The sequence below is a fragment of the Hyperolius riggenbachi genome, chromosome 8, assembly GCF_040937935.1.
Source record: "Hyperolius riggenbachi isolate aHypRig1 chromosome 8, aHypRig1.pri, whole genome shotgun sequence".
Lineage (NCBI taxonomy): Eukaryota > Metazoa > Chordata > Amphibia > Anura > Hyperoliidae > Hyperolius > Hyperolius riggenbachi.
Window position 1 is genome coordinate 105,809,093 of NC_090653.1, and position 13,220 is coordinate 105,822,312.

General features: G+C 40.5%; 1 protein-coding gene and 1 long non-coding RNA gene across 11 annotated transcripts in view; one reads left to right on the top strand and one right to left on the bottom strand.

Moving 5' to 3' along the window:
* MAP7D3 (MAP7 domain containing 3) overlaps positions 1-13,220 on the bottom strand; it is a 119,397-nt gene that overhangs the window by 37,774 nt on the left and 68,403 nt on the right. For 3 of the 8 annotated variants that reach the window (XM_068250973.1, XM_068250972.1, XM_068250976.1), the window contains 5 exons: positions 12,396-12,476; positions 10,111-10,215; positions 6,881-6,979; positions 4,288-4,380; positions 1,959-2,084 (listed from right to left, as the gene is read on the bottom strand). In XM_068250973.1, the coding sequence (XP_068107074.1) occupies positions 1,959-2,084; positions 4,288-4,380; positions 6,881-6,979; positions 10,111-10,215; positions 12,396-12,476 (504 nt within the window). The remainder of the gene's footprint in view (positions 1-1,958; positions 2,085-4,287; positions 4,381-6,880; positions 6,980-10,110; positions 10,216-12,395; positions 12,477-13,220) is intronic. The other 5 variants (XM_068250978.1, XM_068250977.1, XM_068250974.1 and 2 more) reach the window with 4 other exon arrangements.
* LOC137529065 (uncharacterized) overlaps positions 1-13,220 on the top strand; it is a 59,579-nt gene that overhangs the window by 18,202 nt on the left and 28,157 nt on the right. The gene's annotated exons all lie outside the window — the stretch shown is intronic.

The following is a 13,220-nucleotide window of genomic DNA, read 5'->3' on the forward strand; positions in this document are numbered from 1 at the left end:
GTTGCTCCATTCAAATGAATGGAAGAGGTTTTTAAACAACGATGACAGCAGATGGCGTCGTTCTAAAACCCGCCTTGGAGCATCTGGATGTCAGTTGCTTTTGCTGGCGATGCGGTTGAAAGCCAGCAGAAGACAAATGATGGCAAATGATCACATATGCCATTAGGCGGAGGCCAACAGGAGGAAGGACTACAGAGAACGGCAAACAAAACGCTGTTGAAAGAGCTCTAACAAGGTTAAAGCATCATAGAAAACTACTGACGTTTGTGTTCAGAAAAATAACAGCGTACAAAACAAAAACGCTGAGCAGAAGCCCATCTGAACGATTTCTTAATTAACTTTATTTTTTTTTTTTAGATGGGAGGAATCAGGCACAGACAATGTGGCCCATAAAGTTAAAAAACACAAACAATATCACTGATCATTTGCTATGGCTTGACTCCAAGATAATTGTCGGCCTTTATTTTTGTCTCTCTTTTTGCCTCTTATTACCGGCTACAACCAGACATGGAATTGAACTGAAGTGGACAGTGAACAGAAGTGGACAGCTGGATATACCCAGCGTAGGTGCTTGGGGACTCAATGGTTGCACATACATGCAGAGCTTATAGAAAAGCTGTGCTGAGTACTGTATCTACTCTCCAAACACAACAGTGCATTTATTGCACACTCTGTCCAACTCAGTTTTCCAAGTAAAGTCAGAATGGAGGGGTTGAAGTATAACTATATAGCAGTGTATACGTACTGCATGCTATATGTTAACATGTCCATTCACATTCATAGAAGGCAAAAAAGATCAATGCTTAGTGTGCCTAGGGCTGGTAGCTCCATGCTATATGGAGACAATTTGTAGTTCTGGATAGGATGCCAGAGGAACACATATTTCCACCAAAATATACCGGAAACGCACTGCAAGAATACCTGAAGTGCGAAGTATATTGTGGCTTCCATATACATTTCCTTTTCAATAATACCAGTTACCTGGCAGGTCCTGCTGATCTCTTTGCCTGCAAAAGTGTTTTATCACACACCTGAAATAAGCATGCAGCGAAATCAGTGAGACTTCAGTCACATCATCTGATCTGCATGCTTTTTCAGGGCCTATGAATGAAAGTACCAGAGGCAGATGTTCACCAGGATAGCCAGGAAATTTGCATTGTTTTAAAGAAAATAAATATGTCAGCCTCCATGTTTCTCTCACTTTGGGTGTGCTTTAAGCAGAATGGGCTTCTGCCCTATGATTATACATACACCTTTGTAAACCTAATCTATCTTCTATGGAGATCAATAACCTATCATAAACAACAACAAAAATAAATTAGGAATAATTCAGACCAAAATACTTTTTAATAATGCAGAAAGATCAGATTAGTAAATAGACCCATCGTTTTAGACAGAAGTGGAATGAAAAAAAATCTTCTATTGGTTTGGAACAAATGAATGTCTCTACTTAAGCTATGGTTGCTACATTTTTAAGTGGCATTAATGCCCGAGCTATAAATATAGTTAAATAATTGTTGCGGGAATGTTTATTAAAAAAAAAATGTGCATACAGGCTCAGTTTTCAATAGACCAATGTTCCTTTTGTTTTGCTGGAACATAGAACAAATAGCACATAGTTATGGAGAATTACTGTAACTTGTGGTTGCACTGCAATATAGGAGGTCCCCAGCAGGTGCAAGCAAAATCAGAAAGCAAGATGCTCTGTCCTGAGAAAACTGGGGAGCACTTAACTGGCAGACCCTTTGTGTTTCTACTGCTGAAGCACAGCCTGGTAAACGAGGTTGCTTTTGAGGTTTCCTGTACTATGGTAAGCAATGAAAGATGCTATTGTACAATGCAGGGGTAATTCTCCATGATGCTGCATGCTACAGGACACAGATCTTCAAAATGACTTAGTAACTATGTGGAGCACTCAGATGAAGATGAGCGTGCAGTTACCAGGCTCCTGGTGTTACCTGGTGATTCTTTTCCATCAGCTGATAATGTGGCAGCACTCTTACTCCTAGCTAGGGAAGACTGAGTAGGGGCGAGGAGGCGACTGATTAAACTACTATCCAGAGGACTGGTCTGGGGGCGAAGAGCTAAATGAACAAACCAAATGGGTGTCACCATGAATATGTACAATCCAATAAAGACAAAAAAAAGACATGGATTCAAAAGCATCAAGCACCAAGAGAAATGTGTTAGAATCAGAAGGAAGCTAAGAAAAAGGGAATGAAAAGGCATATCCCCAGGTAACAAAATAATCTGCATTATTGCAAGGAGCAAGCATTACTTTTCACAACATTTTATACTTTGTACATTTCAAAAGACATTTAACAAATATATACAGAAGACTGTTAAGAGTTAACGATGCAGTAATGTTTTTAGTAGCCACTCTATAGCTTGACTAAATGGCTGAAAGAAAAACATTATTAAACTGAAATTAGAGGAGAAATAGTATGTTAACAACACTGAACCATCCATAGCATAGCATATTAGAGAAACAAACTTGCTGTTACAATCCTGTGTTAAAAAAAGTTAAAAGATTAGTTCTTCCATGTTGAGTAGCGGCACAGTACATAAAGCTATCAGAGAAATGGTTTAGACATACATGCTTGTCCTTTGTTAGCGTACTTTGCACAACTGAATATGTTACATATCTCTTTAATGTATCAAAAGATGTACCAAATGTTGGAAAAAGATTGAACAATCTGTCAGGCAACTGAGATTGCCCCCACCCCAATCACCTATCACTAATGTTAACACATCTACCCCTTCAAACTCCACTTCTATGCCATATGCCTGATCCTCCAACAAGCTAGAAAGTCTGTTCTGCCGTCAATGTTCACCATTTTGTAGCATTTCAGCTCGAGTGGCTCTAAACACACAGGGCAGCTGATTTTCTAAGGTCATCCCAGGCGGGACACCGCTATGACAAACACAAGCAATACAGCAAACATGACCATGATTTATACAACATTTTCTGCAGTATTTCTGCAACGGCTTGCCTGGTCATACTGCAATTAGGCACACCATGTTAACCTTGACTTCCTAAAGGTCCTTTCCATCTTTCAAATGTTCTGTTTAACCTGCCTCCACTGGAAACTCAATCCATTCAACTGTATCAGAAGGGTGGGTTCAGTGAAACCTCAGCCACATCCCCTTCAAAAGTACAGGTTGTAAGGAATGGGGAGTAGCAGCTCAACCACACCTCCACCCAAGACCATGGACATTTTATACAGCTTTACCGGATCACTAACAAGGCAGGTCACATGGAAAAGAAGAATGCGGAATTGGGATTTTCAATGCAGTTGCATGCACAACTTCAACAGTATGACTGCTAATTCTTAACCCTTTCAGCAATCTTAACTGGTAAGACCTGCATAATTTACCAACAAAATCATTTTTATAACCTCAGGTTTAGAGGATTACTTTAAGCCCAGAAGGACCTTAGCAAATCAGAGTGCTATTACATAAGATATAACCAGAAGTCTACTGCTCTGACTACTAAGCTAGGGTGTCACACTTGTCGCGTTTTCTGCACAGAAAAAAACATTCAAACTGAGAACTCATGTTAATAATTAGACTAGTTCAGACTTGAATGCGATTTTCTCAAGCAGAAAAAAACCCTGATATCCTGCAGCATAATTCTGCACATTGTGTGCGTTTTACCTATCAATGACATTAGCTGCTGTAAAAAAAATAGAAAATAAAATGTGTTTTTCTGCATACCAATGTATCTGGTGTGCAGAAACCGCATGCAGAAAATCGCGCACAGAAAACTGAAAGACTAGTGTGACCTCTTCCTCCCTGAAACATTCAACAACCAGAATGCCATCCTTATGTATCCATATACGGTAACTGCTATCAATTCTAGCTATCAAAATATCCATTTCCTTATCAGCTGAAAACCTTTCATGCACTGGCTGAAAGAAGGAATAATGTCTTTGCTAATGGGCAATTTAAATGAAATTGTATTAGCTGTGATAAACATACAGAATGAAACCGGCAGTCTGAGAAAGTAACTCTTCCCACACTTGTAGCATTACACAGACTACATCCTCACTCCACTTGTCTGATTTTGGCAATTTATGAACCTGGATAGAACAAACTGTGGATGTGAGTAGGTGTGTGTGACTCACTGCTTGTATACATTGTATCAGTGTATAGAATACGGTGTTTGCAATGGAGTTAATCATAACAGAATGAACGTTAAGGGTTGAAGCTTGGCTGCCATGGACATGTTAAAGCGGTTGTCGTACTGAAGCCCTGCTAAACACACAAAGCAGATTAAACAGACACCTGTTTTTTCTTCCTTTTTCATGCCCTCTAGAACAGGAGATTTTTTATTATTCAGTCTACTGAGCGATGAGCTTCTCTTCTGTCCTGCTCCACCTAGACGTCAAATTAATAGAATACCATTTACCAAACTCAAGATAAAATGCAAAATAACATATACAGAATGCTCAGCACAGCATGCAGAGGCTAACAATGGAGGCATTGCAAAGCACTGTTCAAAAAGTTTAAGCAGCAGGAAACTGATGGCCCCATAAACTAAAGGTAGCCATACACTGGTCGATTTGCCATCAGATTCGACCAACAGATAGATCCCTCTCTGATCGAATCTGATCAGAGAGGGATCGTATGGCTGCCTTTACTGCAAACAGATTGTGAATCGATTTCAGCCTGAAACCGATCACAATCTGCTGAGCTGCCGCTGTCGCCCCCAGGGCCCCCGCATACATTACCTGAAGCCTGGTCCCGGGCATCTTCTCCGCATCGGCTCCCGGCGGGCATCTTCTCCGCATCAGCTTCCGCATCCCGGCATAACTTTCTGTCAGCGCCCTCTATTTGTACTTCCGCTGTCACTGCAGTGACACAGGAAGTTATGCTGGATGCCGGGATTGCGGAAGCTGATGCGTAGAAGATGCCAGCCGTAAGGTGATGTGGAGAAGATGCCGGGATCCAGCTTTAGGTAATGTATACCTGCGTCGGTCGTACGCCGCTAGCGATGCGCTCCTTGCCCGATCGACGGTATTTTTCCGCACGGCGCGAACGACGGGACCGATTTATTTCGGGCCGAAATAGATCGAAAATTAGCGTGTTGCGTGAACGATTTGACAGCAGATTCGATCCCAGTGATCCAATCTGCTGTCGATCGGAGGGAAATCGGGCCAGTGTATGGCCAGCTTAATACTGCACTGACATACCAGCTCAAATTCTGGAAATCTGATCAAATGGGACAGGGCAGTGCTTTGATCACTGCTGCCTGGTTAATTATCAGTTAGAAAATCATTAATTGTTTGACAAATTGGTCCTACTGACCCATGTCTGTTTTATCACTCAAGTCTAATTTCCAAACCCCCAGTGAAAAGTCCACACTAGTAAACCGCCATAGGAGGAAAAAAAAGTCAGAGTGAATACCAGTAATTTCCAAATAGGATTTGTAGCAAAAACTTAAAACAAGCCAGCTGGAAGAATAAAGCCCATAGCAGATATGTCATTTACAAATGGGGTTGGGTTGAAGGCGTTGCAGACCAACTTTCCAAGGTGCTGGACCAATATGACAGTCAATAGAAAATACATGAGGTTTGTGCACTCAATTGAAGAATTGGTGATATTTGTGGCCCTGAAACGGACGTTTGTTGTGGAGTGGACATCTGGCACATATCGTGAATAAACATCACTATTTCTTCAGTTGAGTGTGCTGACCTCATGGATTCCATTTGGTGTCAAATTTATGCTCCCTCCTCAAAAATGTATTGTGGGCCCCTGTTCCATTAATCCCTGCGCTCTAGTGTTCCTCCTCGCCTGCCCATAACTTCTCAGTGACCCAGTGCATGTCATTACGCAATAATATTCTCCAGATCACTGAAAAGATGTGGCCAGGCGAGGAGGAACACTAGAGTGCAGGATGAAGCGAGGATGAAGATGAGGGCGCACAGACCAATGCAGCAGCGTGCCAGCTGGGAAAGACAAACTGCTATGCTTTCAAAAGCTTTGCAGGAGCCAGTCAGGGGAAGGCCTGGAGGGGCCAGGGAGCAATTGTCCAGGTTTTCCCTATGATAATGTCCACCCTGATGGAGAGGAGAGGTGTTGCGACACTATGGGATAGAGCAGTCCTAAGGAAGGAATGTCACACCCACAGCTTGTCCTGCACTGAAGCAGAGGCCAAGATTAGTCAGAAGAGGCAGAGAAATAGCCACAAACATTCTAATTACACTTCAATAGCTTGAAGTGCAAATACAGCAAGACCTCAGTATTCCTTGCAGCTTGTGCTTTGAAGGGAGAGCTGCAGAGGTGATAAGGCATGGGATGAACATGCTCAACAGCGGTTGTTTATGCTTTCATAACTTTTGTTGTGAAACCAGCTGAAACACCTAGAAAGAGTCTTTTGCTATTGTTCAAAGAGCTGATAAGAAGTCAATTCAACAGTTGGATTGACTTCTTAACAGCTCTTTGAACAATAGCAAGAGACTTTTTTTTTAGGCGTTTCAACTTGTTTCACAAAAAAAGTTGTGAAAGCATAAAAGACCGCTGTTGAGCGTGTGTATGAGGTTTTATCCGCATCTTTGTTTTTTAACAGACAGATTAAGTTGTGATGTTACACATCAAGGTTTCAGGAATAACCATCTCAGGGGGACACTGAATCAATGAAGATCCAGTGTTCTATAAGTGTTCTATAAGAGTGGTAGTACCTTCCATCACTGAACTGTATTAGTACAAATATCTGGACTATGTGATGTTCGATAATTTGAATTATAAATGTAACGTTCGATCACATTTATAGAAAATATTTTACACAGGCCTCAGAGATAAAAGAGGCCAACAAGTGGCCATAGCTAAAATATGACTTTTGGGCGGAGGATGTACATAAAGTAGCTGTATTCTGCACCTTTGTTTTCCTGGTTTGAGACCCTAGGCGAGTGGGGTTGTGCACTGAGTGGAGTTTTGTTACTCAATCTGCTTAATGATGAACTTCTCTGCTTGGTACCTGTAAAAAATGAATAGTTGTTAACAAGTCTAGGAATACAAACGTGAACATGAAAAATGTTTACATAGACCTTTCAGAGATTTTTTACATAAAGATTTGCAAAGACTGCTGATGCAATGAAATTACGGTTTCATAACAAGATCTGGAGCAATAGGGATGAATCACAAAGAAGGAAATACATTTCAACTATTTTAACCACTATCTACTATAAATGTTTTTCTTAAAAAAAAAACCTGGAAGCTGCGTGGAACCTTTAGGCAGGGATCAAACTTGTGATCTTCGCATGCGGTTTTCTGAATTGTGAACGCTACCGCATGGATACCCTATGCAGTTTGCATTGTCTGCATGTATATGTTTGAGGGTTAGAAACTGCCAACTTGCTGCTTTTTCTGCATGGGGCGTGAACTTCACACTCAGTTTGCACCGATTGGCAGGCTGTCAGTTTGGACAATGTGCACCACCTACTTGCAGAACATGGGATCTTCCATGCAGTGCATTCCTGCATCACACAGAAATAGTGAAATGTGTTCTTTGCCTTAAAAAAAAAAATGTTCATCATTGCACCCGATTCTCTTGGCTAACAAAAATTCCATGAGTGTCAGCTTTGGTGCCAGATAACGCTACCAGGGTAGACAAATGATAGGTATTTGCTACACTGACTGAAAAGCTCTGCACCCCAAACATCCTAGAGAACCTTTCACTGATCAGCTAAAAATGGTTGTCTGGGACACTTCCAGGATGGGGAGGACTATAAATAAGTTTGGCAAAATATTTTAACACTATAAACGACTTACTCATGTATTAGGCTGAAACTCCATTAAGAGCGAGCTCTGGGCATGTACAGCAATATGAACAAACCAAGAAAAAAGTTCATATCCACAGAGTACTCCAATGAGTGGCCAAGTGGATTATATTTAAAAGGGAGCCATACTCATTCTTAAAGTCAACCCGAGGTGAAAATAAACGGATGAGATAAACAATTGTATTTATGCTTCTACTCCTAAAGATGACTTGTTTTTTTTAGATATCCCATAGTTTAATTTTATATTTAAACATTTACAAACTAGATTGAATGTTTAATTGTCTCTGCTCAATGCCAGCCTAAAAACATCCCAGTTAAAAAAAAAGGTCAATAGTTCATGTATTTTATCTCGGTCTGCTCTCAGAAGTTGTATTTTGGCAGGAAAACCTTTATGGCTGTTAACTGCTTATAAGTGATGTTTACTATATTACTGACAAGGTACCGACAAGATAGAAGTAGTCACTTCCATGCCTAAAAATTAACTCTTTCAAGCAGCGAAATAAAGTAAAACAGCCTGGTTATTATGTTTTGTACTGTACATACATGTTTATCATGTCACATGTCGCCTCAGGTATACTTTAATCATGTATTACAAGGTTTACAATCCTGTAGCTGGTGGCTTTGCAGTTTATAGAAAATGTACCCAATTATGTTATGATATTGAGGAATACATTTTGAATTATGGATATACTACTTGAGTGGTGCAGGTATATGGGTAAACGTTTATCTTGGTTTATTAACATATAAAATAATTGGCACATTTTCATTTTAAAACTTCACAAAGTGAGACTATTTTATTATTTGCTATTTTAGCAAGAAACCATGCATAGGCAAAGCAGCTAACCTAAAACCCATTACATGGTCTGAAACAGAAAGGATTCGTGAATGTGCACCCCCTTTCCACGATGCCATGCCTCACTAGGGTACTGCCGCCATTTCTAAAATTGCTGCAGCACTCGTGCACCATCCAAATCCAATACACGTGCCAAATACTATGGGGCTTCAGATGTGATGTGCAATGCAGGCACTATTTTTTTCCAGAATCTAATTGGAGGCAGCCTTTTGATCTCAAGGAAAGAGTGAATTTGATTAACTGGAGACTTAAAATTAAAAATACAAGATTTCAGAAATAAAATCTATTTTCTAAATTATAATAATAAATAGCAGCCTTTTTTCAGCTGCATGACAAATCTAAAATATTTTACACTTATTGGAGGAACCCCTCCCTTCCTTTCATATTGCCGGGACAGAATACGGCAGACAGGTGGAGTAGAAGGTGTCCGGCAAAGGAGGAATTGCTAATGGCTGCCACCTGTATAACCCTAGTTATGAAAAAAGGGGGAAAAGCATGCACTGAAATGCTCGCAGGCTTGAAGGAGTGTTTATTTATCTTTGTATGTGTCAGAATGGTGCAACTAAATATTTTGAATTAAAAAAATGTTTGGATTGGGTCCACTTTAATAAATACACAGCTTGTACAAAGCAGACCCGAGCAGGCATCAGCTGTGTAATACAAGTTACCCTTTCCCTTGATCAGAGCTATTCCACTATAATAAGAGAAAGCAGGCACATTCAAATAGTTTATATAAGTGTCCTTGCAGCTTGGGTCATGGGGACACCATAGTAAAGCAACGTTTTACTCCAGGACAGTATATTATCTGTTATAATAGTACATTTCTTTATGTTCATTTTAAATGCATAAAATGTTTAATGGAGAAGTTCCATAAAAATATTGCGTTTCCCAGGACATGCAAATATTACCACTACATGTTACAGAGAACAACTCCATCCAAAACCTAATGGCAGCGTCGGTGTATGCAGGTGTGGAAGTCAAAGTCAAGTTCACCTGGCAGGAGACTGTTGCAGGAATAATGCTGTTTAAATAACATCTCATTATCTCGAGCATCTGCTGGGTGCTGTACCACTGTACTTCTACCTGCATAAGGAGGTTGACTGACTACAAATTGTTACAGGAGTCTATAATCCATGCTCTAGAAGAACCAGCATAAAACAGCAAAAAAAAGTGTGGCAGATGTTTTCCGGGGACTGATAGAGACCAGGGAATAATGTGGGTCATCAGTTGCCTCATGTTGTGTATGACTACCACACTTGCATTGCTCTCCACCAATACATCCACATGGTACTATGGGGAGCTTGTCTTCAATCTTCGCAAAAGATTTGGAGGAAATGGTTGAATGAAGATGGACATTACCAGATATCCAAAAATAAACAATACTAACACCAACATTTACAGTATTAAATGGAACATTTGCCCTAAAGAGAACAAACAATTTCAACTTTTTACTGCTAATTATCTACATAAATTCACCTCTCTCAGAAGAGCTTGGAAGGGTTGCAGATGAAGATGATAATCTCTTAGTTATGCTGCTGTCTCCCTGCTTTAAATTAGAAGCTGAAGTTGAGCGCTTGTTTACTGGAGAGAAGAGGGAGAAAGAACAAATGGCACAAACAGAGTTAAATAATATTCTATAGACACTGGCTGCAAGCAGTGATATCTCATGCAAAGGGTGACTATTTACAGTCGTATATTAGAAACAAAGCTCCAGGTCAGAGAATTGTGTTATGACTGGTTGGCGACATGTAGGTGGACCCTAAGCAGTAAAAAGCACTTGAGAAACAATGTGAAGGCAGGATACAAACAGACTACAAGTTATAGCACCACAGACTGAGCAATCTATTCTCTCAAAGAATGCTAATGAAATTTAGATTAAAAAAATACAATGTTATGTCCCACAAGGAGTGAGTGTGGGACACCTACAGATGGGAGGACAAGAACGGTCAAGTACTGGACCTTTGTTGGGAAATTTTTGACATGAGAATGGCTTATAGTGATCACAGGGTAAGGAGCCAATGAAATCAGCGACAGCAGAGCGAGTGGCCTGCAGCAACGGGAGTGTGGCACCGTAATTGAAATCTACACCTTGGCAGTAATAAGCAGCCATGAAAAAGGCGTAGATTTCAATCACCGCGGCCTGGAGGCAGTTAAATGGAAATAAATATGGCAGCCTCCTCTTACTTCAGGTGTTCTTTAAACAATAACCTATTTAATAGGCCAGGAATGATTTCCATGTACTCTCCTGAATTGTTGGACCTATAGATACGTAGCACAACGCATATTTAACTATTACAAAAATAATAAATGACTTTCCTTAAAATAATGATAGGATTTTTTTTTTAAATCTTCCCCAGCCTCTGTAGGGCTTTTTAAAGGGAACCATAGATGAAATAAATAAAGCTGTTATACATACCTGGGGCTTCCTCCAGCCCCATACGCTCTGATCGATCCCACACCGCCATCCTCCTCTGCCCGCAGCTACAAGAACCGGCTCCCCGCTGTCGGAGCCAGTCTAAGCGTAAGGGAAGTGTGCTGTTTGCGTATCTCTGCAGCAGCAGCAGCTGGAGAGATATGTAGAGGGCGCACTTCTCCTGCGTAGCTGGTTCTGATAACGTCAGTGACGGGAGCCGGTTCTCGTAGATGCAGGCAGCGGACGACGGCGGCGGCGTGGGATCGATCAGAGCGCATGGGGCTGGAGGAAGCCCAAGGTATGTAGAACATCTTTCATTTTCCTGTCTAGGTTCATCTCTGGATCCCTTTAAAGTCTACAAGATTTTTGCTCCAGTGAGTAGGGACTTTAGTTGATATATCAGTACTGTGGCTGTTTTGTGCAGACGTCATCAATGGAATTGAGGTTAATTTTAAATTCCTACAGGATTCATCATATCAGCAGTGCAGATAGCATTGACAATAGTGACTACCAAAGAGTAATATAATAGGCTATCCAACAGAACATATAGAGTAGGGGGTGTAGGGGGAGGGTCTAGCAGAATCATAAGAGGCAAGGCTGCAAATCCAGGTATACCGTTAATGACATCCAATAAGTAGAGTCACAGGAAAGTCAAATCATGCAGGGATGCAAATATTTTAAAGCATGCTACTAACAGGTTAATACGTTATGCCAAGGTCAATACAAAATGAAAGGAGTGTGTAGGTTTTTTCCCCATTTGTATTTTATATATCTGGTTTAGCAACACCATAGATTGTAATTGAGTGTGCGCTGTGAGTGATTTCAGCACTAATAGTCAATTATCAAGTATGTCATATTATATTGGCTGCTTAACAGAATAATAAACAAACAAGTATGCTAAAAACCCCATAAACATCCCCTTGTAATGACAGGATATCAATAGAAGCTGCTTTATTGGGCCAGATATAAAAGCAACAACACACAATCTTCTGACGGAATGTACTGGACCATGTATACAATGCAGGCAGCATCACTACCGCCTGAAGAAAATTATCCCATAAACTCATCAGCATCACATGATCCAAGCGGAAAGATATTCTTACTGCAGTAAAATGAATGGTATGGTGGATACTACTCAGGACACCATTAGGATGCACTCTGGCAGGTAAACAGTACAGTTTCCAATAAACTTCAGTTTATTTGAAATAAGCATAGCCATTGTAAGATGTTAATAAACAAAGGGCTGCAGTAACAGTTGCCAATAAACTTCAAGGTATTTAAAAAATGAGCATAGCCAGTGTTAGAGGTTAATAAACAAAGGGCTGCAAAAATAGATTTAAATATATACCACTAGGTCCACTCTTATCTTCTGGCTGTTGCTCTGCAGAACTTTTGTCTGCAGAACTGGGAGAACCAATTCCTGGTGCACCTATGTAAGGACATAATGTAAATGGGGACAAATTGGTCACATCTATGCATGAGGTTTCTGCAGCAATAACATAGCACAAATGTTGCTATACAAAGTAAGGAAATGTTATCAGAATTTCAGTCTTTGTCAAAGCAGAACACAAGAGAAACAACATTAACAATAAAGATCCTGTTCAGCCAGATTTTGTTTTGTATCAGTTCAACAGAGCATTACTTTAAATGACTAATACATTTAACTGTCTTGTTTAAAAAAAAAATAAATTAAAAAAAGTCTATTTTCCCAAAATAAAATACCTGCTGTAACAATTCTAAGTTCATCCTCCCTCAGCCCCAATTCACACAGGACGGATCAAAAACTGATCTGTAAAACGGATTAATAATAATCCTAACATTTGTATAGCGCTTTTCTCCTGTTGTGCTCAAAACGCTGCAGCCGTTGGGACGTGCTCAAGGGGGCACACTGCAGAGTTAGGAAGTTTTGCCCAAGGACTTCTTACTGAATAGGTATTGACCCTAGCCAGGATTCAAACAACGGTCTCCCACAACAAAGGCAGAGCCCTTAACTAGTACACTATCCAGCCATTACTTTTTACATCAGTTTTTGATCCATTCCGATAGCCAGTGGTCAATGTGACGTGTTCGTCGCTCTGGAATTACCACAGCATCCCCAAGTTTGAGGTCCGTTCGACGTAGCATGTCGATCCATCCAAACAGAGCACTGTGAATGGATCCAATGGTTAACATT